Consider the following 24,521-nt stretch of genomic DNA (forward strand, 5'->3'; position numbering starts at 1 on the left):
GTGTTCACCACAGACCTTATCTTATAAACAATGTTAAACTATTGTATCTGTCATGGGACTCATTCCTGCGCCACTCTATTCAAATCAATAACCATTTTCCAATAGTCATGAAGGCAACATTACCACGTGACATCAGACGCTGATGCGTACGCTGGGGCGGAACCTTGAAGCTAGTAGCGATACTTAGCATAGCAGAGCTATGTGAACCACACATTATACTCAAAACAGAACCTTTCAACGTCGCTGATTGTTACCTAACGTGATGTAACTACACAATACTATGCTTTGGTAAAGTAACGAAAGACAATAGTTCGTCAACTGGTGTTCAACACAACAAACCGTTATGGATGCAGTGAACGCGTTCAACATGGAGGTAAAGTTCGCTCGTGTTTAACCCAGAAGGAGCTAACGCTAAACCTGAAGGCTAACGCTGCCGTTAACTGTAACTGCCATTTGATTTACATCAACGCGAGATTAAAAAAATGTATCGGAATATATTACACGTAATAAGGCAAATGGATTAATTGTGGGTGGGAAATCGGCTCAAATGAACGTGGTCAATTAAAACATAAACATGACTGTTGGATTTGTTAGCCACTACCTTAAATCGAGATCAACGCTTGTACGTCAATCTCGCAAGGCCTGTGATTTCCGTTTCCAGTTAATTTAACTGTTAACTCGTGGTTTTACCACGATGCATTATAACTTGTAACGTTCGGGATAGCACATGCTTCTGTACCGTTCGGTTTATATCCCACTCTTATATAATTACTTGTGTCCTGCTGTTAAAACATTAAAAAGGCCGTCAGGACTGCTCTCCTCTAATGTTGCTTGTTTTGAGGAAGATCAATGTAGAGTTAACGCACGCCAAACCAACATGAGTTAAGCTTATCAATACGTGTTATTATTTACTAGGAGTCTGAATTGTTTTGTTTTACTGTATTTTTAGAAGGGGTGTGTGTGTACGCGCGCGCGTGTGTGACGTTGTTGTTGTTGGTGGGATATAATGCATATAGTTCAGGTGCTATACTACCTACTACCTAAAGGGCTGTTTTGTGTTATGACGCTTCTTCAAGCTATTGCATATGTGTTAAGCACATGTTTGACCGGACTACTGGTCACCAATGACCATTCCTTTCGCATTCTTGTGGACATTGTTGAGTGTTAGTTAGCCTAAGAATAACAACAAATCATTATCAATGAGTGACGCTCAGACTGATCCACTCTCCTCAATCACAGATGCCTGAATGTGGTTATAAAGTGTGACGTGTTAACCATTAACAAGTAAAGTAAGAGACCAGAAATCTGTCGCACAATTCCTGCTCGTGTGAAAATGGGGGCAATCTGTATTTACCCATGTCAGGTAGTGTGTGGATATGTAGCTTTATGAAAACAAATGCAGTGCTTTAGCAGAAACAAAGACGAGTGGGCTATAGAGTGAACGCTATAGTCTATACGTTGTTATTGGGAAATTACTGTTTTTGTTGTTAAGAGGCATCTATGCCTATTTCAATGTTATATTTTGAATTTGTAAATTTTGAAAATGTAACTGATGTAATTCTTTTTTTTTAAACAATCAGTTGTTCTCCATGATTGACATGAAGCCTCCAATATCCCGTGCTAAGATGATGTCTGTAACAAAGTCAGCTATCAAAGCTATCAAGGTAAAGTGAATACTATATATTTATTGTCATGGCAAAGAGTGGCTAATGACGATAATGATCTCCTAGACTTTTTGATTTTGTTGTTTTAGAATGATAACACTCATTATACTGAATGCATTTTGAACCACTCAGGCTTTTGTATACAGTAAAAAAAAAGAAGAATTTTCATAATTTCTTAATTATTGCAAGTTTTCATAGTGCAAAAATAAAAACACTTTTGCTGTAGATTGATGAGCATTACCTCAAGGAGTAATATATTTGCAATTTATTATTTTGAACATCAGTAGCTCATCTCTGGTAGTTTGGATTTTGGATGCAAACGTTTGTATGAGAAGATACCCATATTTCTGTGGTTTCAGAACCAAAGGGAATACCTCATTAGCCACATACTGGGTATTCAGTGCTCGAGCAAATAACTAAGGTAGCGCTGTTTCTGCAGTTCTGCTGACTAGTGACTAGTGGAGATGGGTACATTTATTATGTATTTTAGTAAAAATACTCGTTTGGATTATCTTCAATATGAGGGTGGGGATGCTCTAATACATTGGTGTGATAGTAGTATTGTACTTGACATTTTTTTGATATTTTTTCTTTTCTTTCATTAGCTTTACAAACATGTTGTCCAGATTGTTGAAAAGTTCATCAAGAAGGTATGTACTACCGCGCCTTAGTGAGTACATTATATAAAACATTTGAGTTCAAAATATATTGTACAAATACAATGCTAAATTGTCTTTTTCTTATTTTTTTCCAATAGTGCAAGCCAGAATTAAAAGTCCCTGGTTTATATGTGGTGGATTCCATTGTTCGACAGTCACGGCACCAGTTTGGTGTTGACAAAGATGTATTTGGGCCTAGATTCTTAAAGAACTTCACAGATACTTTCCAAAACCTTTACCGGTGCCCAGAGGATGATAAGGTACTGTATTTTGTATGTTAATCATTTTGGTATTTTCTACCATTACAATTAATGGTAATAAGAAACTTTGCAACGGGTGGATTTTTTTCTTGTCATTATCAGAGCAAAATGCTTCGTGTCCTGAACCTGTGGCAGAAGAATGGTGTGTTTGACATGGGCATCATTCAGCCCCTGATGGATATGTCCCATGGAGCCATTGTATCTGCCCCTGAACTGGAAGGTATTGAAATAAATATAAATATTTTTGGGCAATGTCTGGAAAAATATTTTCTAAAGTGTGGTTGTAATTTGATGACCTTTTATTCAAAGAAGCCAATCTATTTATTGTATCTGAACAGTTCCTGATGACCCTCAACCAGAGACACAGCTTCCTGTCACAAGTGCCTCAGTTGTGTCTGCTGTGTCCCAGCTACCCACTCCTGACGCCTTAGCTGCTGTCGCACAGCTTTTTCAATCTCCCCATGGTCAGGAGGTAAGCAATGCATTGGTGTAAGTCCTCTTATCTGTTCTGTGTCATGGCAGGTAAAGAATAGTTTACATTATGAATGACCCTCTCTCTCGTCTAGCTGCATAGGATGCTCCAGAACTTCCAGCAGGCAGATAAGACCCTGGCAGCCACGCTTGCAAACAACATACCAAACCAACCCCAGAAGCCTGTGTCCCAGCTTAACCCGTACAGTGTACAGACAGAAAAGAGAGGCTCTTTAGCCGAGGTAACAGCAGAGCTTAGTGTTGCAACATAACCTGCTTTAAACCTTTACAAATTACTTTTTTCATTTACCTAATTGTATAATATATAATTCCTCAGAAACTCCTCGACCGATTTGATTACGATGATGAACCTGAGGAAACGGCTACAGAAGGCAGTGCCCAGTCACAGTGAGTTTCATAAACTGTATTTATGCTGATGCATTTGTTGTGTGCGTTTTGTGTAAATATGCTGATACAACATCACCGCCAATAGCCAAAAAAATAGCCAACTGCCCCCTCTGGGGGGCTATTTTTCTGGGGTACCATTGTAGTTAGGAGATCTCCTGGACAAGTATTGGTTTCTATGCGTTGCTCATTGTTTACAGTCCGATTTAGCATATTTGAACTTTAAGACCGGAGCTCGAGTTGAGAGACGACATGCACGACCAGATTGTTTCACAAGTAGCCAGTTTACAAGCCAAATTTGATTCTAAATCATCGTTGGACAATAGCCAGTGCGTTCTGAGTTTGCATTTCGGCCATTTAGTTAAGATTAGTATTAGTAAAGCTTGTCGGTGTGCAGTTGGACAAAGAGACATTATGCACTCATGCATAGTGACGAGAGAGAATTTTTATTTTTTTATTTTACCTTGTTTTTACTGCTGCAGGTGCTGCTTGATAGTAAGATGTATTACTAGGCACTGGTAAAACGTACCCTGGGAATTTATTCTAATTGGGCAAAAACGTCCACCTGGGCTCAAGGATGGACTGATTACATTTTTGTGGACCACGGTCAGTCACTTTGACCTCACGTCCGTCCTATTCTCGTCAATGCAATATCTCCGGAATGACTTGGGAAAATTTTGTCTCAAATAGCACAAATGTCCACTTGCACTCAGGTATTAATTAGGGCTGGGCAAAGTTGAAAAAATTTAACTGATTAATCGCATGATTTTTCTGAGATTAATCACATTATGCGCCAAATTCAATAATGAAGTAAAAACTAGTGTATTGCGCGCTTTTATTTTAAAGTAATGTTATCAGAACAATGTAACAGGCACTCTGGAGCAACAGCAAGTTAACGACAGTATATAAATCAAAAATATATGCTAGGGAAGAAAAAAAAATATGTATTATTTTTTTAATGCTTCTATATGACTGGTCATTCAATTAAATATTGTATTTATTTTCAGATGTTATAGCCTTTTTTTATTCTAATGTAAAACCGCTTAATATCATGCTGAAGAAGAAACATTCGTCTTTTATCAGGGAACAACATAAACAACTACAACAAACAATCTATTCAGTAGTAAGGGTCCCTGTGAGGGACAAGCCACTCCTTCTTTTGTCCATGTTTAGTTTGTTGCTTACCTTTTTTAAAGATGTATGTTAAAGACCAGCAATTGATTAACTTTATACAAAAGCAATATGTGCTTTTGATCTTGTTCAGTTCAGTGTTTCTTCCTCAGTGAGAAAAGTCCAGTCTCTGTTGAACTGAAGTCTGGTTGAATGAGGTGGAGATGTGAAGGACAGCTAACGGGTATCTCAGCCTCGGATTTGCGCATGCGTGATTGTTCACTCTGGATTAATGTTCACCACTGGATTTGGACACTGCAGCACGAGGCTCCTGTGAGCGCTCTGTGCTCGTTGAGGACAGAAACTACATAACAAGACACGCGTCAGTCTGTTGGCAACAAGCCGGTCGGTGAAGCTGCGTAAGCGCGCACGCTCACATACGTAAATTGCCTTCAAAGTAAAAGCAGTGCCGTTGTATTGCATTTATGGCGTGCATCTTATTTATTTCTTTTTCTTTTTTGATTGACCTCACACGGGCCGGACTGGGAGAGCCGCAAGATGCCCATGTCTGAACTACGCCGCCTGGGAGAGATTTAAAGTGCAGCACGTGTGCGGCGCATTAAGCCCCTCCCAATGCAAAAAGAAAAAAAACAAGTTAACGCATGATCAAATAATTAACGCCGTTAATAGTTTGCTGTGTTAACGTGCCCAGCCCTAGGATTAATTGATTTGATTTTAGCGGTCAAAGGTCATTTGACCTCACAATTATTTTGGGGCCGTAGCGCAATAATTCATATGTATGATAATTCTACACAAATGCCTAATAGGAAAAACAATGAAGTGATGACATTTTGGACAGACATCAATATTGATGTAAACTGCTACATGAAAATATATTAAATTGCATCTAGTTTAATGTATGATTGTTGTCTTAGGTTGTTGTCTTAATATCTGTGTATATTTTGTCATGACAGAGGCATTCCTGAAAATGTGTTCAACCAGTTTCCTGGTCAGCTGCCCGCCCCGGAGAATGTTCATCCACATACGATGGGACAGAGCGGTGGTATAGAGGTATCTAATTGTAACTGCATTATGTGATGAATCAACTAAATCTTAAATATAGCAACTCTCTGGTGCAATACCGGCATGCTGTCCTCAAATTGTTTGAAAGCAAGTGCTGTTGTTCTTTTGACATTTAGTTGAGGAAAGCCAAAATTACTTTTAAGATAATAGATGTTTTTAAATGTTTATGTTTTGAATATGTAAAGGGTCAAATGTGCGCAGTGGCAAGCTTCAGTAAAAATGCTCTGTGGTAAATGCTCTGTGGTATCTGTTTTTGAACTATCTCTTGTGGCTGTCTATTTGTCATCCCTTAAGCACGGTGGAGGAATAAGTCATGGTGAACATCATATGATGCTAGATGGATACCGTTCCATAAATGAGGCTTATTCACAATCACAGGTAAATATTCCAGCACAGTTTAGCTTAACCTGACTAAAAGGTATCTCCTGTGAGAGAAAGATTTTCAGCCTCAGCTCAAGTCTTACTTATTTGAATTTCAACTTAATCCCATAAATTAGTGTTTCTCATTAATACAGACATAAGACAATGACATGGCTACCTCAACTGGCAGGGGATTTCTGTGGTTTACTTTTTTAATTGGTACTTGGTAGGGCTGCAACAACGAATCGATAAAAATCGATTATCAAAAGAGTTGGCAACAAATTTCATTATCGATTCGTTGTGTCGCGCGATTATTACGCCACTCAATAAGTCGCGGAGAAGAAGAAAAAAGAGTGGAGCAGAGCAACTGGCCTGCCAGCGTTTCTGAGATTGGAGTGAGACACGGAGAAAAGCTGAGGTTGTGATCTTCGCAATAAAACATCTTTGATGTGTCGAGTCTTAGCCATCAGCGTTAAGATGTCTACAGCGTCTTCATTTCCCTCAAACTTGTTTTTAATGGAAGCCAGTCAGCTTGCTATCACGTTAGCTAATGTGTTTGGGTTGTGTATTGTCGTTAAAGTTCCGTTATGTTCCGTTACAGTTCAGTCTTGCTTGGAAAAAACCATAACCTGATGAAACATGCCGTAACCCCCCGTTCACGCAGTCACTCGTTAACGTTAAACCAGCACACCGGCGGATCTGGCTGCAGGTTTTTTATTTTATTTTACTCAAATTAGAATCAAATCACGTAGTTGGGCTTAGCCAACAACGTGATGTCATGGTCATAAGAGACCCAGATATTGATAAGATGATGTGAATGAAATAGTTTAAGGAAGAGGACACTCTATATGTAGCGCAGCTTGATGCAGGGCTGAGATGACGTGGCGCTGGGCCTGGAGGTGGAGGTCAAAACAGGCGTGAGAGGATCAGTACAGCTTCTTACTGTCCTAGTATTTCATACATATTGATAAAGCAGGGTATGTAAAAGCAGCCTCTGCTCCAAGGAGATCAACTACAGTAGGGCTCACATTTGGCAGATGTAAAACATACATGTGCATGTTTTTTGTGTTAGTCCATTTTTATTTTTTTAATTAACAGCTCAGGGATGTTCAAGGAGCAACCCGTTTGTGCACTTTCTTAAGATGTTTTGCACTGTGAATTTGCAAGTCAGTTCTGTTTTTGAATAAAGGGTTGGAAATTAATGCATTTTATTTTTTTATCCGATTAATCGAAAAAATAATGTACCGATTTAATCAATTTTATTAAAATAATCGTTAGTTGCAGCCTTAGTACTTGGAATCCTCTGCTCATTAATTTGGGAAACAATTCAATTGTTCTAATTATCTAATAGGGAAATTCAAGAGAAGATTCCGCTGTGAGGCGGGAGGGCAGACACCGAGGCTATGGCAGGAGATCAAGATCCAAATCTGGTTCAAGGTAAGGGTCTGCTTATCACGGGTAACTGTAATGCTGTGGATTTCAGTTTGATGTTCATGATCAAATACAGTTGTGCAGATCTTTAGCTCGCATCTTTAAAAGTATGCACACACACACACACACACACACACACACACACACACACACACACACACACACACACATCCAACAGCTTGCAGCCTGCGGAGCTCCATAAATGACGTTTCTGACTTCGCATAGCGAGAGGCTCTGGAAATATTCTTCCAAAAGCCCGAAAAACACACTGCAGTGACAAAGCCTGCACACGTTGTGGTTGTCTTTAAAATTAATGAACACCTTCCTTTAAGTCAGTATTTATTACAGGTGGGGCACAAGAGGAAATGCTGATTTTAAATGTTCACCGTCCGCCGTTAATAGGTTACGCTTGCGCGACTCACTGATTCATGTCATTTTATCAAAAGCAGATCTTTATGAGATCTCCCGTGAGGTCTTTTCTGCTGTTGCGTCTCTCAACATTGAAAATGAATTGAAAGGCTATATCAAATCTACAACCCCGTTTTAAAAGATTTGTAGAGGAAAGCAACTCACTGCAACCTGATGCTCACACATCTGCACTCATTCTGTTTTGTTTTGCAAAAAAAATAGCTTGTTTTCCACAATAAGCCATTTAGTAGTATAGTTGTTGTACGCATATAACTTTATTTTCATTTTTCTAACAAAGTGATAACACTTTTTTTTTTTTTGTCTGATGGAGCAATCGGGTTTACTTAAAAGTGATTGCAGTGTTCTTTATTCTATTATTTATAAAAGCACAGATGGAGTCACTAGAAGTACTGTGAGGTATTACTTTGCACTAATTATCCACCACATATGCTGTATGCTACGTATGTAGCTGTATGTATATATTGTATGCTACAATGTGACATTTTGTAACGTTTTGGGTTGTTGGTATGCTGCGGGATTTTTTTATTGTAGAAAATGTGCCGCGGCTCAAAAAAGGTTGAAAAACACTGAACTAGAGTGGAGCCGGGAGGCAGGTTCTGTTGGCATAACAAACGCAAGTTGGCTACGAACAATAACGCTAGCTAGCTAGCTTGGTTAGCAAGGGTTGTCCGTAACTCGCATTAACACTATGATAATAATTGGGATGCTAATTAAAAAAAAAAAAAAAGGCTTGTATGTAATTTACCTTTCAGGAAAAATGCACAGCCGACTCCTTAGTGTCCTTTATTACAACAAGGTAAGTAAACAAGCCAGACACTGATGCGTGCAAAATAGTGCTGTAATGTTATACAAACTATACTAGAACTTTAACTCACCAAAAAAATAGAGCACATACTTGTTCAGTCAATCAATTTATCTGTCAAAGGAGAATTGTACAAGGTACAACTCCAGTGAAATGCAATCCTCTCGGTTCCTTCAATTTATGCATTATTCCCCATCAAGCTCAGCCTCCTCATTCTTTTGTGCCAGAGTCCTCTGTTCCGTCAGATCACTATGTACAAACTTAGTATAAGAAACGAATGGTGCTCTCTTGTAGTTTCCTTTTACAGTGGGGCTTCATGGGGATTGACTCACTATTGGAGTCAGGCTCAAGTGGCCATTCAAAGATCTGTTCTTGTTGATATTTTTTACTCGGCCAATAGTGAAAACAACAACTTTCCTCCCATAAATGTAATTATTTGGTGACAACTCATTTCAGGTGTTAAATATTTTGTGTTTCAGATCTCCCAAGAGAAGAAGATCACGGTCTTCGTCCCACTCAAGAAGGTCAAGGCATCGGCGCTCTCATTCTCGCTCTAGAGAGCAGCGCTTGAGATCTCGCTCTCGTTCTCAGGACAGGAATGACAGAGAGAAGGACAGAGAGCGTAGACAGAAAGGTCTTCCCAGCATAAAGATCCAGACGCTCAGTGGTAAGTTCTACCACCGAAACAAACCTGGGAATGTCATTAATGAACCCTGCAGTACACATAACTACTGCAATTACTACTATGTGATGTCACAGCACTAATATCTATCTAACCCCATAGAAAGGAGCCACTTTGATTTCACATGTGATCATTATAATAGTTTGAAACTGTAGTAGGTGTGTGTGTCTACAGAGAACTACAACACACTTATCATTATCAGTGGTTGCTCATTATTATAATTTTTTTTGGGTAATCAATTAATAGTTGAGTCTTTACAGACAAGTACTAGTCAAAGTCACCAGTGATTTAATCATATTTTTTTATTTAATGGACTTTATTTTCTTATGTATGAGGAAGATTTGTTTAGCCTGTATGTTCATGTATTTATCTGCTTAAAAGAACAATGTGTGTGGCACATCTGTGAGGGTCCATTCACATGCTGCGTTTTTTTGCCTTCAAATCCATTGTTTTCAGTGTAGATGCAAAGGCCCACAGTGCTCTATGAAGTATCCACAGATTTGCATGTATAAGACAATAATGCTTAGTTTGTCAGCGTCTGTCACCATCTAGTGGATGTATATTTTTTATCGCCTGAAAGCAAAAGTATAGTTTTAGGCAAAATGGCACCGGCTTTCTATCTCAGCCAATCTGTGTGGCTTTCATGTAAGTGGCCAATATCTGCTGTTTTATAAATAACTGTCTTTTGTGGCATACTTTGACAAGAACATAGATTTCTGTCAGTGTGAAGGTAAAATGGGAAGTTTGACTGCTTGGTTTCCCCGTTGGCAGTGACCGCTGTATACAGGCTGGTCTCTCCGCATTTGTAGCAATATCTAAGAAAAATAATTCGGTGTAATTCGTAGGTATCCCACAAAGTTTTTCCCTATGTTGTCTATGTCATTTTGAACCACTAAAGCCTACGCTGGGCAGACGGGAGGGGATTTGGATGGTTCCAACAAACGGCTCTCTTTCAGCCAGGAGACCGCTGTTCATTCCCCATGTGAAACGAGAAGTCTACGTTAATGTTTTTGTCATGTAACTTGCATACTTCAGTAACGCCATTTCCGTGGTTATTTAAACCCAAACAACGATCTTTTCCTAAACTTAACTAAGTAGTTTTGTTGCCTAAACCTAAATGAGTTTCTTGTTGAGACGGATGTTAATTTGAAAATACCCTATTCCTGTAATGTGCAGAACATGATAGGTGTGTTTCAATGCAAAGTTCATTCAGGTGCAAAAGTTTGGAATTTTTGTTTACAGCAATTCCAAGCATTAGTGGTGTAACGGACCACTGTCGATCCGTACGGATCCCCCCTCACAGTTCGGCCCGCAAGTGAACCAGGAATTAATTACACAGTTAAACGGTAACCATCACATTGTGAAACAAAGTTTTGCTGATTATCTTTATCCGCCAATATTCAGTAAAATATGCAATCAGGACATCAACATTAATTCTTTTCTAGTTGTCGATCTCTGATAATGTATACGATCGATCTGTGTTTTAAATCAACCGGTGAGTTGGTAACCGTGCTAGCACCGTTAATGGTCAACAGAAGATTGACGGTTGAAAAATATTTGTGGCAAAAAATTATAATACCCAGGGCCTTGTAGACCAGCTGATATAATATAATAAACAACAAAAACGTGATCAGGGATCTTTATAAGTTATATTTTAGCCATCTTTTTTGATTTTGTGCTGATCCGATCTGTGCTCTGATTCGTGAAATATGATCCAAACCGTGAGTTTCACCAATGAGAAAATTATCCTGTATCCTTTGATAACAACTTGTTCATATATCTACAACGTTTATATCTGTACAACTTAATTGATAAAATAGGCCATAACAACACATAGTTTGGACAATTTGTTGACTTATTCTATGCTCGATAGTGAAGTTGAACACACTAGGGCTGTGTTTCAGTTTTCCGTAAGGTATGCATTTTTCACATACCATCATACCGGTCGCCGCCGTTTGGCAAGCAACAACATTTAATGTTCACAGCTTGAAGCTGAAGGAGCAGCGGACCGAGCTACTTGTGTCTCATGTTAACTCACTTGACTTATGGTGTGCAAGAAATGACATCGCCAAAAGGCATGTTGGGTAAATGACACCGCCCACACAGGAAGACTTTTCTTGTGCAGCAAAGTGGGCGGGCTTTACAAATCATACATTTTGGCGATGTCATTTCTTGCACACCATGAGTCAACTTCTATCCGTGAGACATAAGTAGCTCAGACCGCTGTACACGTATCTGTGACTGTAAACATTAAATGTTGAATGACAATGGTCAATACGGCCGCGCATGCGCCACTAGTATCAAGGGATTCCCCTGGGTCCTAAAGCCCTCCAAGTTTAGCTCCCTATGTACCACTCAAAACAGCTGCTGGCCAGTTGCGAGGGAGTGGTGAATGGCGGTGGCAGTCCTTTTTGCCATCAATAAATTAATGTGTTTATTTGGGAAAAAAATACTGTGAAACCACCAGAATCTTACAAAATACCGAGATATGAATTTTTGATCATACCGCCCAGCCCTAGAACACACCTAAAATCTCTTCCATGTTCCAATCAGTTACTCAGCGCATTTTGCTTTTAGTTTGCAGCACTACACTTTGGGTTGGTCAACTAGACAAGAAAACACAGCAGTCCGACGTGATGTCTCTTTTGGAAGAGTTTGGCCAGATTGATTCCATCAATGTAAGTTTGGACTGGTCTTCTCAAAGATACTTGTAATCCTCCATGAGCTTAAGAAAATGCTATCAAGTGTTTGCACGATTACCGTCTTTTTCCTTCTCTATGCCCAGATGATTCCTCCGAGGGGTTGTGCCTATATTGCTATGGTTCACAGACAAGATGCCTATACAGCCTTGAACAAACTCAGTAAGGGTTCATACAAAGTAAATCAGAAACCTGTTAAGGTAAATTAACACAGATTGCTTCTATTTCCAGTTTTATATTGGTTCTGTAACTTCTTTTCGTGGTGATTGTCGACTTAGTCATAGCTAATCTCGTTTTTTCCTAGATTGCTTGGGCTTTGAACAAAGGTATAAAATCAACGCACAAAAAGTTCTGGGATGTAGAGCGGGGAGTTACCTACATTCCCTGGACCAAAGTCAAAGTTGAGGAGTTGGAGAGCTATCGGGAAGGGGGCATGCTGGACACAGAGACGCTAAATCCAGGTAAACACTTACATATTCCTTTAGCATGGCCAAGATTCACCTTCTGCAGGCTATTAGACAATGTTCCTAACCATGTCCTTCTCTTTTCCATTGTGCTTAGAGTGGAATCATGGCAAGGACCTCAGTAAGCAGGCATCTGTAAATGGAGGGCTGGAAAGTGTACCTGCAGAAGGAACTGTCACTGCTCACATTCAGGTAATGCTAAAACAGTCTTTAAACGCCTTCTTTTTTATATTACAAGCACTTTATTGGTTTCATAGCCTCTGTGTTGGAGGCCTACCTCATGTTTTTTTTATTGAGACAACAACATACATTTTTGTTGCACATGATTAGTGGAGCTTATCTGAACCACCATCTAATTTTCTCTTCAAAAATCGAATTACTGCCAGTTTAGATTTAATTTGACCCAAGTGAATGACAAACGCTTTGAATCGAATCGGAAATGATTGTGATAGTACCATTTATTACAGTTTTAGAATTACTGTGTTGAAGGACTATCCCATTTCGTGAGAAATACTCAGCAAATCAGGTTGCACACATCAAATCTTTGAAGTCAGCCTTAGAAGGGTATCAACAGGGGAAATACCTTGTTCTAATTGTCTGCAAAATTTATATCAAAATTGTGTACTTGGACATGTGATACCTAGTTTAGTGAAATCACTGTACTGTAAATTAGTGCTCAGCCTATACTAGGCCATAGGTAGCCATCTTAATATTACTGGTGCCTCTGTTATTGATGAAATTAACTAATGGTTAAACTAACTGACATTTCAAACAGATTTTCAGCCAAAATGGAGGGTAAGAATTGAATAATAACATTCAGTTTGCCACAAGACTGAATATGCTCTTGTAGAATTGAGCTTCAGCTTGCACATACGGTTGGGCGATAAAATAAATCAAACAAATGACATGTTCGAGATACAATATTAAAACACTACGTTTATAAGAGAGTTTGTATTTTTAGAGCAATGGGACTTTGAGACCATGATTGAGGTTTTTGGTATAACGGGCTGTCGGAAAAATGGGAATGACACTTATGATAGTTAAAAAAAAAAAAAAGAAATCCAAGGACCACCTTCCTTCTTGCAATGGTTTTGGATTCATTTTCAGGCTGGTTTTGTAGATTTCGAGCTAGTAATGGTTAAACAACGTTCCTGGGGCAAGTGTAATAGTGATAGTCGTCCCATTGGAGGTTGGAAGGAGATATACGTTTCTACATAATAAACTGCCGTTAACATTAGTGAAGTACATTTGCACATCATTAACTAGGGTTAGCACTACGCCATACAAGCTACTGAAAGTATAATGAATGCTTACGCTGCTTTTGCTTTTTCGGTAGTTTTTACAGTGAATAAAGACCTTCCTGGCGTTATAGGAACATCGTCTTCTGTCTCTTAGCAAATGGTCAACTGTAGCCTCCACTTTCTAATGTTGAGGTTTAACATTAAGCAACTGACTAGCTGTTAACTAACATCCTTTTTACACTGGGTTGTTAGAAGAGGAATGCAGACGTTAGACCGCAAGCTGCTTTTAATTTTTTTGCTGTATGGAGAAAGTGAGGCTCACATTCAAAATGACAACCGTTTGACACTTTGAGAAATGTAACGTGACATAACGGTAACGTTATGGTTACATAATACAATTTATTGCTCAGAACTTGTGCCTTTAGGAAACCTTAGTCATGGTGTGTGTGCAACATAAGTGGATTATGATTATTATGGGTATTTTGAAGTGCTGAATTAAACTGTTGATGAAAAGAGAAATGTTCATGTTTTTGTCTTAAATGAATGATTATTTACTCTATAAGTGGGTTGTTGTGGATCGCGTCTTTGTTTGCAGCATACCGTTGGTTTCAGAGTCACCAAATGAGGAGACTATTCTAATTTGGTAATTTTAGCCACTTTATTACAATTCAGATAAGCTCCTCTGCTCAAAGGCATTAAATCCAGGAATGCTTATATATTCATTTCTCCTTTTCCTTTGCAAAATATTTGCATCTTCATTTAGTAACCTTGTACTGTGCAGTATAACGTATTCAAATAAAGTGGGAATTACAAAAAACTTTAATTACTGTGGTATGTGTAGAGGGAAGCATTTATGTGATCCTTTCTGTTTTCGGTATCCAAGCTCTATTATACAGAATGTCTGGGTTTGGCAAAGTCATCAATAATTGTATATATGATGTTTTCACATGTACTTAAAGAAAAAGAATCCTAACAATCCACCAGTGGTTATATGAAACAAAAATATGAAACGGTTGAATAGATTGAATCGGGTTCTTCTTGAAATAAATACATTTGTATTGCTTGCAATAGGTGTGAACATTAAACTCGTGGACTTGAGCTTGTTTTAATTAACAGCAAATAAAAGTCCTCGGGACCACATGCAGAATTATTGGTAAACAAACTTGGACTGTCTGCAACCTGCCATACTTAGCAGGCATGCTCGACTGCACACCTCTCTGTGAAGAGAAAGGTCGCTCTCATGTCGACAGGTCGAGAGTATCTGACTATTGGCTGCTGGTGGGACTTAAAGGCCTGATTGGGAGGAAGTGACCAAGTGGGAGACAAGGTAAGCCGACAGCATCCATAGCAACTTGCGCAAAATGTTGCAAAAAGCTGTTTTTTTTTAATTTGTTTTCAATATGTTTGTGGGAAGGGGAATCTTACCAGAACAAAATGAGCCTGAGCCATTATTCAAGATTCAGTGTCAATGTTGTACTCCAGTACACACAGCAGGTTTCAGTTATCTCTACTTATCTTTCTACGGGACATGGAGCTTGAGCGTGTGCCATTGATCGAATTAGGGAAAAACTCCTGCAATCGCGAACAAGGACAAGTACTCAAACTACTCATGTGGCGTAGTCTTGGTATCAACGAAGCCCAGATATCTCTTTGTATGCTATCCTAATATCTACAATCCTGTCTTTAATCGTTTACTAACAATTTGTCATGCTTAACCCTGACCCTATTCTATCACTATTCCTGTGTCCCGCTGTAACAGATCAGTAAAATACGTTTGCTCTCGTTTAGCTTAGTTAAGTTATCAAAGTAGATTAGAATCAGGAGATGATTAAAATAGCCAAGCTACTATGACCTGTTTTTTTTTTTTTAAACATTAATTGTTTAAAGTTAGATTTACACTTGCTCAATACAGTATGGTATCATGAAAGTATAAAATTAAGAAAAAATGAGTACTTCGGCTGTGTTTGAAGTAAAAAAATAATAAATAAATAAAAGGTGGTACTCTGCTTTTCTCACTCTTGGGATAATTGTCTTTGTAACCAAGACAACAGAACGCAATAATATACGTTTGTCTACTATATCAATTTTCCATGGCTGACGGATGGAAAAATTTCAAATCGGCACTTGAAATGACTTCGCTTAGCTTTTTTTCTTTTCTAGAATGAATAAAATCAAACCATGTGTGTCCAAATGTCTGCCTGCTCAATCATGTTGCACAAGAGATGCATTGCATTTGAGGCTAAACTTGACCGAGAAACGCACACAAAAAAGCATGGGTTAATCCTTGTTCTTACGGTTTTCATCAGTGAGCAGAGATACTTAATACTTCTGCAAACCTTTCCATTTTGCTCCTTGCTGAGTAGCACAAAGTCTAAGGTACTTTAATTTGATTCATTGGATGAAGTACACTATTTTGTGGGTCTTAACACATTGGCAGTGTAAACTTACAGTCCTTTTCTTTAATTATGTGGAGTTCCCAACGTGAAGCAAAAGGAAAGTACATCATTTTCTGACTAATCTTTTCCAAAAATGACACTGCAACATGACACCAGTGTGTCGTCATATTCACCCATCTTGCCATTTTACAGTCACTTTATACTAAATAATATAATATGACATGGACGCAAAAAGTAAAGCTGCATCTTGTTTTTTGTTTTTTGTTTAAGTTAAAACTGCCCTTTTCTCTTTGACAATTATTTGTTAGGTTTTGGATTTTACAGAAATCTGCACTTGAAAAAAATCTTGAGCGGTACTGATTTCCATCCTATCACTACAAAACTTGATTTAAAAGAGAATGAACGTGTTGACATGGCTTTTAAAAAGTTACTTCTCTCAGGCTACCCACTTTTAATACCTGCAAATACTACTTCAACTCGTCACCTTTCATCCTTTTGTTTGAGAGTTCCTTCATATTTGCATAGTATTCTGCCTCTGCGCTCTGCTCGTGCAAATCACAGACACACTTGTACTTGTAGGAATACTTGCCCGCACGTTTGGATAGTAATGCAATTTGACGTTAACCTTGTGGTTTTCAGTTATGTTTCTAGCTATAACATTATCCTGTCAATCAATTGTTCATTGAAAGCATAGCTTAAGATTTGTTTGGTCCAGTGACACCATTTTCTCAGCCTGCATCGTATGACATGCATCATAACACACACTGTTTTCTATTTATGTATCTCTCACACGTACCCTCACACAAATGGTGTCTGGGCACACATGTACGTGTCAAGACATGCTGCTATCCTTTTTTCCTCAACATCAGTGCCTGTCAACTCTACAAAAAGCAGCAATTTCACCACATTTGCTCCCTGGATGGGGAAACTTGACTGACTCTTCTGTCTGTATGGCAGGTTTGGTATGGGTTATGGGTGTCAAATGACACTTATAACGTGATGCAGTCAGTGTGCATGTTGCCCTTAAAGGATGAAGTTTCATTGTCAGCCATCTGTTAGGGCAAGAGAGGAGGGGGGGGGAAGTAGTCGGGAGGAAAAAATGGCAGAGGAGGAAAAAAAGTAGCACAAAAAAGGTCCTTGGCTAAACAGTGCCAGATAGACGAAATTATGCACCTAAACATGACATTGAATTGAGCTGTTCATGCTATATCTGCTCAACATAGTCAGGGGGGCATGGCTTATGCTACGCTTTTTAAACTTTTGCAGTGTACCCACAGTAGCTTTAAAAACGAACAGCATGTCTTTTCCCCAATTCCAAATGCTCATCTTAATTGCATAATCAATCTATTAGGATGCTCCATTTACATGGTACAATTCTAAATGGTGTCTTCCCAGAAGTATACCTCGGACTCCTACAGTGGTTCAGTTTCAGAATAGTCTTTCTTTACAACTGAGCGCTGTAAACATTCCTTATGATCGGTTTGATGCCAAAAATCTGCTCTTAATTGCAAGGCCAAGTTAATGATCTGCGATCTTGTATACACTGCATACCTTCCTCTGTTGCCTAGTCTCATGGCAGATGGCAATGTCACGCCGCAACCTGTCTCTTTTGCTCTTATAATGTTTGAAGATGATAACGTCTGATGTCACAGCCCATGTTTCATTGTAAGGTCAGAAAAATAATTCATACATCTACTTCTTACATTGTTAAAAAAAAAAAAAAAAAAAAAGGATCTTCACCCAGGATGTTTGCATCCCTGAATCCACAGTTGGAAGTGTATTTTTCAATTTTCCCTGGATAAATAACTCAAATTACAGAATTTTTCCAGTGCAACTATTAGTCATTGCTTCTACAGGTTACCAGACATATTGAAGTAAAGTGGATGCAACTAAATGTTTTTCCAGCCCTCGGAATGAAGTGAATAAGGTAAAAAAACAAAGTTGTAAGGATAGAATGGTTTTACTGCTCATTTAGCGCACAATGAAACTAAAATGTAACTACAGAGTTTACACAGGGAACATATTTCATAATTTTAACTCCTGTGTAAGCATGGCCTCCATACGTAAACTTAAATTTACTTGTAAAACACCAAAATTAGAATTTCTGTTTTTGCCAAAGCTGCAGAATTATGAAAAATTGCAAAGTCACTCTAGTTATAAGGTTGTCCTTTGACCCTTTTTTTTTTACATTTCAAATCACTTAGAATTGCTATTTAGAGTATTTTTTCAACATCCTTGAATCTGTAGAGGTAAAGCACGTCTGAATCTGAGCCAGAGAAAGAAGTAAAGAGACAGTTTCAGAAGGCACTCCAGGGGGTACATGAGATCTAAAAAATATATATTTAAAATAAGCATCCTTTTAAAAAATCCTGCATTCTCTTGCACTGAATAGGTTCAGGTAGCTCAGTCATTACCTGAATTGTAATTTAAACTGAGCAGTCTTCTCCTTTCAGTCTTTCAAGTGAAGTGACATTTCAAGGGAAGAGGGAAATTCTTCAATTAGACACATGAGGCCTCACAAAGGTGAGTGTTATGGAAATCCCACTCTTGGATGAAACCGTGGAACGGTTGGAAGGTAATGAAAGGCTCATTCATAATAAAATTTGGTTAATGTTCCATTTGATTTTTCATGAATAATCTAAGATAACTATATAGGCCAGGTTAATGTAGAGCTGCCTCATTACCGTCTACAAGTAACGGGTATAAACAAAGAAAAAAAAGGAATTGACAAAAGGTGAAACATTGAGTTGATGCCCAACACAGCTGAGAGTCTTGATCAAAGATCCAATGCCCAGCTGCCTGGTTTGTGGTGTAAGTGTAAATAACCTGCAGGAAAAATGGAGCCGCAGAAGTCTTCGATTTTCTGCTGATGGAGTGAAACACCAGGGTAAGAGCAGAGCCCTCTGTTGCTATCCCCATACGGACTGCCTCAAGGTTGTTTGATTTGATTCTATGAACTGCATTTTCTCCATTTCAACTGTATGTTAGTAGTAGTAAAATGGCATGAACTATTTTCCTTACAAATTCATTTTCATCTTTTTATGTTTCCTTCGTGTTTAGTTTCATTGCTGCAGGAGGTTAAATTATAGTGTGTGTGTGTGTGTGTGTGTGTGTGTGCGCGCACAAACACACACTAGTGCTGTGAATAAGTATTTGCCCCGTCCTGGTTTCTTTTTTTGTGTGCATATTTGTAACACTTAAATGATTCAGATCAAACCAATTTTAGTATTAGAGAAAGATAACTCGAGTAAATACAAAATGCAGTTTTTAAATGATTTAATTTATTAAGGGGGGAGGGCGGGGGAAACATCCAAACCTACTTGACCCTATGTGGAAAAAGTAATTGCCCCCTAAACCTAATAACTGGTTGTGCCACCTTTGGTGGCAACAACTGAAATCAAGCTTTTGTGGTAACTTGCAATGAGTTTCACATCGCTGTGGAGGAAATTTAGCCCATTCTTCTTTGCAGAATTGTTTTAATTCAGCCACATTGGATGTTTTTTTTTAGCATAAATGGCTTATTTAAGGTCATGGCTACAACATCTCAATCGGACTTAAGTCAGGACTTTGACTCGGCCGCTCTAAAACCTTAATTTTGCTTTTTTTTAACAATTCAGAGGTGGACTTGCTGGTGTGTTTTGGATCATTGTCCTCCTGCATAAAATAAGTGCGCTTGAGGTCACGACCTGATGGCCGGACATTCTCCTTCAGGATTTTCTGGTATAGCGCATAATTCTTGGTTGCATCAATCAAGGTCCTGAAGCTGCACAGCAGCCCCAGACCCTCAAACTACCACCACCATGTTTGACTGTTGGTATGATGTTGTTTTTGTTAAATACTGTTAGTCTTACGCCAAACCTTCTTAGAAAGTTAAACTTTTGTCTCGTCAGTCCACAGAATATTTGCCCAAAAGTCTTGTGGATCATCAAGATGTGTTTTGGCAAATGTGAGTGAGCCTTTGTGTTCATTTTGGTCAACAGTGGCGTTCGCCTTGGAACTCTCCGATGGATGTCGCTTTCTTATTGTTAAATCATGAACACCGGCCTGTAGTTCTTTAGATGTTGTTCCGGGGTCTTTCATTACCTCCTGGATGAGTCTTCGATGCGCTCTTGGAGTAATTTGGAAGGCCGGCCCCTCCTGGGAAAGGTCCACCATTGTTCCAATTCTTCTCCATTTGTGGATAATGGCTCTCACTGTAGTTTGCTGGAGTCCAAAAGCTGTAGAAATGGCTCTGTAACCCTCTCCAGACTGATACATGTCAATTACTTTGTCTCTCATCTGTTCTTGAATTTCTTTAGATTGCGGCATGATTTTTGGGATCTCTAAAATCCTTTCCGGTTCAATAATTCACCTCATGTGTCAGTCTCACTCAGCAGACACCAACAGCTCCACAAATGAAAACTCCCACCTTTCCTGTCTCAGTCATGGCAAACAGCCGTGTGTGTGCGTGTGCGTGTGTGTGTGCGTGTGCGTGTGCGTGCGTGTGCGTGCGTGTGCGATACTTACTTTATTGTCCTGCAGGAAAATGTCAATCCACTTACACAATCCACTTACACACACAGAATGTAGATCATACATACTCTCATGCTTAAACATATGTTGACAATAGTTACAAATAATGGAATAATAAAATCAGGTGTGATCAACGCAGATAATAAATAATCAGCTCACAATACAGAAGTCCCCTACGACTATAACTATTTAGTCATTTGTAGGATGGAATAAATACTTTTTTGTACATATTTAGCCTGCAGGCATTCTGTACAGTCTGCCTGAAGGCTGACATTTTGGGTTCAGAATTTGTGTCGTTCAGAATTTTGGGCTGAAGATGGTGATGTTCAAATGGTATTTGATGCTGTGATAAAGCATTTTCAAACACAACTGCAACAACAACCTGTTTGTCAATGGTAGTTTTACCCTAGTCTTGAATATGATATACATTTTATTTCAAACATTAAAAAAATAAATATAATGATGAACATGAGCAACATCGTCTAGTCATACCCTTTTTCGATACTTGTTGATACTCAATCACATAAACAAACTCAGCGCCCCAGCATCAACCTAAAAAATAAACCAATATATTTATTCCACCCAATCCCTGAATTTCAATGCACGTGACTTTAAAAAAAAAGTCTTGTGTGTTCCTCATATTTAACTTTGTACATTATCCATCTAAGCTCTTTTTGTAAAATGTGTGATGATAGCAGGATACTTGTTTAGGTGTGGCCCCATAGCGCCGCACAGTGATTCAGATGCGGTGATACAAGTGAACAATACAGAGTGTGTGCTGCTTTATGATCCAGAATGTGTCCATTCTTTTACAGAAATGCACCAATACCTGCCAATTTGGCCTGCACAGATTTGTTATGAGGCTTTTACAGCAGATGTTGTGTTCTAATATCACACCTAGAAGTGTATTGTCATTTACTCTTTCTATAATAACTCCTACATGCACATTGCCCAGTGTGCTTTCATGTTCCTCCCAACATTGTTTCAGATCACATCAAATGAATGAAGCCAGTTTGATCATACAAAGCTTGCAGTCACTGTTTCTTGCCAGTATGTGACCCTCATGTTTTTGTGTGTACTTACTATTTCACACACTTGTGTACCTTTTTACAATGCTTGCCACTAGACATGATGTATGTCTTTTTTATTTTTATAAGTTAACATTGTGTATGTTATATGTGGACTCGAAACTGTTAGAAATGCTGTCCAGAAATACTCATGAAAAGATTTGTCCATCAAACTTGACAAAGATAAATACACATAGGATGCATCAATAAGCTGCTTCATGCTATTGAATCAGAACATGTTAATACATATCTTCTCACAGTTCACTGCTTCCAGAAAGCTTTCCTGCTCGTTTTACTTTAATCTTAACAAGGATGCCATTGTATTTTTTTGTCTTCCAGGTGCCACTGGTTCAACAGGCAGCACCTATCGGAAGTCCCCCTGCTTTCTCTGGCCCCATCCTGCGGTCCCCGACATCCATGCCTCCAGGAGGAGCTCCTTTCATCTCCACAGAGTTTGACCCTTCAAAGTTGGCACCAGGTAAGTGGATTTTTCAATCATCATCTAAAGGGTAGATGCGAGTGCTTTCATGTTTATTAAAAGTACCTTCTCTATGTAACTTCTTAAACATTTGCTGTCTGATTTTTTTCTTTTTCTTTTGTTCTGCCACAATACTAAAAAAAACGTTATCTTATCATCTTTGCAGCAGGTAGTGTAAAACCTCCAGAGGAGGCCACCAAGGATTTTAAAGGAGACACAGGCACTCTCTCAGATCTGGGCACCGACAACCAGCTGGGGTCTCCTGCAGCACCGGGGAGGGCCCTGCCAGGCACAGGAGTTATGCACGGTCCCCGACTGGGTATGCCACCTCTGCAGCCTCCCCACGGCATGCCAAATCCTCATCTCCCTCCATTCCTCTCACCTCCAAACATGCAACACATGCCCCCGCAAATGATGCCCGGAGGACCCATGTTTCCTCCAGATCGGTTCAGAATGCCTATGCCCTTTCCTCCTCGTGGCCCTCCTTTTCATCGACATCCTTCTATGGGACCGGACGGCATGCATGACAGAGATGGGAGGCATTTCAGAAATGGGAGAGCAGGCTTTGGGTGCCCACCCTTCCAGAGAGGGAGGTGGTAGAGGTAGGCTGAATGAAGGGCCTGAGTGGAGAGGAGGCTGAATCACTGTGACGGTTAGGTATCGAAGCATCTGGTTCAACAAGGACTGCTGTGAATCATTGAGGGTGCATAAACTTGTGTTCGGACTGTCTTTTTTTACCACAGGAACCTTTTCTTACCGTCACATAAACAATGAAAAACAGGACACAGTGTTCTGAATGTGATCCATGCGCCTTCAAGTTCACCAGAAAAGAGACTCTTTGCTGTAAATACTGTATGTGCTCGTAGCGGTTTGCTATCTTTTTGTATATTTGAAGTTGTGTAGTTTATGATGAAGTCTAATCTAAGTAGTTGGAGGGGTAAACAAAGGCAAAGTTTGTATTTTTGAGCTCATTCCCTCACCATAGTTTTTGTGTATCGAAGGAGACAAAAAAAAATCTATAATTCGTTCACTTTTTGGGTATTTAGTTTTTAGCAAAATGCCTTTGTAACACACTAATGTGTAATTCTTCAGTTGAGAAGTTTGATTTCATTTGAAGGAGAAGACTTCATGTCCTGCCAGCAGAGGGTAGTGTAAACCCTGTCACCATGGCCAACCTCTGTTGTACAAAAGGTCACACTTTGTAGGATCATGTGCAGTGAATATTAAAAATGGGTACAATTTGATCAAATGGTTTTATTTGTGTTGATCAAACTGACATTTTCTAAACTATTTCTCATAAAACTACGCTGTGTTGATAAATTGACCTGCATGTGAAGTTACAATCAATTTTAAACATCACTTAAACAGCTGTTGCACATCCTCTGTGGAACATAGGGCTAAACATAATTGGTACATCTACTTGTCATCTTATTATAAATCATAGTTATTCCTTGATAACGAGAGGCTGTGGCTTGTTATAGCTGGCTAAACCATTGTCCCTTTAGTTCCCCAGTTTCAATTGAAGTCAGTGCAGCCTTCAGTCTCGCCATCACATTTCTTGTTGCATGTATTTGCTCACATTGATGAAAAAGCAGCTGTGCGTGCAGGAGGTGGGACAGACTGCACCAAAGACCATTCAACTGATGCGTTCAGGGTAAAGAAGGATATTATTTCGCCGAGTTTGCTCGCGTAGTTCCAAACCTAAACACTCTTCAGCTACAGTGTATTTCATACTGTCATTGAATGCCTATTCGAGGTGAACCGCAGCTGATTGGCTCCGAGAATAAATAAGTGGCGTTCTCGTGATCCACTTGGACACCGTCTCCAAGGACCGTGGGCTCCGCCCCTCTCGGCGGTGTGGAAACAACACGCATGGTCTGTGGACGGGCAGACCTCCTTGGACGGGCGGCAGGATTCAGAGACGCGGATGGGCAATACCGCTGTGTGTGAGACATGAAGATTTCAATGTCAGAACGGACGCAGTCGGATCCCGACAGGTATGTAATGAGGCCGGGACGCACGCGGTCTTAATCATGACAAGGATAATTGGCTCGATGTCCGATCATATTTCCGCGTGGTCCTAGCGCCGTTAATGCACGGCCGCGTCACTCAATCATACAAGTTTATCAGGGGTGACAGGTACTGCCGCACTCGGGCGGCCAGAGTGGTCCAGCGGAAAAGGCCGACACGCTGCGTTTTTGCTTTTTTAACATGGGGTGTTGCGCATCAGTAGTCGATTCATTCATTCCGACGTCAGTGATCTGGGGGTAAAAACATCCATGTAGCCTGCATGACGGCGGACACAGGC

The 24,521-nt window shown here is 39.5% G+C and overlaps 1 protein-coding gene across 1 annotated transcript; it reads left to right on the plus strand.

Annotated features, from left to right (window-relative positions):
* Positions 1–343: 343 nt before the first annotated feature.
* On the plus strand, positions 344–23,451 carry LOC306742149 (SR-related and CTD-associated factor 4-like; the record flags this gene model as incomplete). Its single annotated transcript, XM_079224491.1, has 17 exons — positions 344–373; positions 1,581–1,664; positions 2,270–2,314; positions 2,422–2,583; positions 2,686–2,803; positions 2,922–3,055; positions 3,150–3,296; positions 3,392–3,462; positions 5,544–5,640; positions 7,364–7,449; positions 9,154–9,341; positions 11,934–12,034; positions 12,142–12,255; positions 12,360–12,516; positions 12,617–12,711; positions 22,075–22,213; positions 22,380–23,451. The coding sequence occupies 17 exons, from the start codon at positions 344–346 to the stop codon at positions 22,811–22,813; spliced, it is 2,202 nt and encodes a 733-aa protein (XP_079080617.1). The 3' UTR covers positions 22,814–23,451.
* Positions 23,452–24,521: the final 1,070 nt, after the last annotated feature.

The sequence above is a fragment of the Taurulus bubalis genome, assembly GCF_910589615.1.
Source record: "Taurulus bubalis genome assembly, chromosome: 10".
In the NCBI taxonomy this organism is placed as follows: Eukaryota; Metazoa; Chordata; class Actinopteri; order Perciformes; family Cottidae; genus Taurulus; species Taurulus bubalis.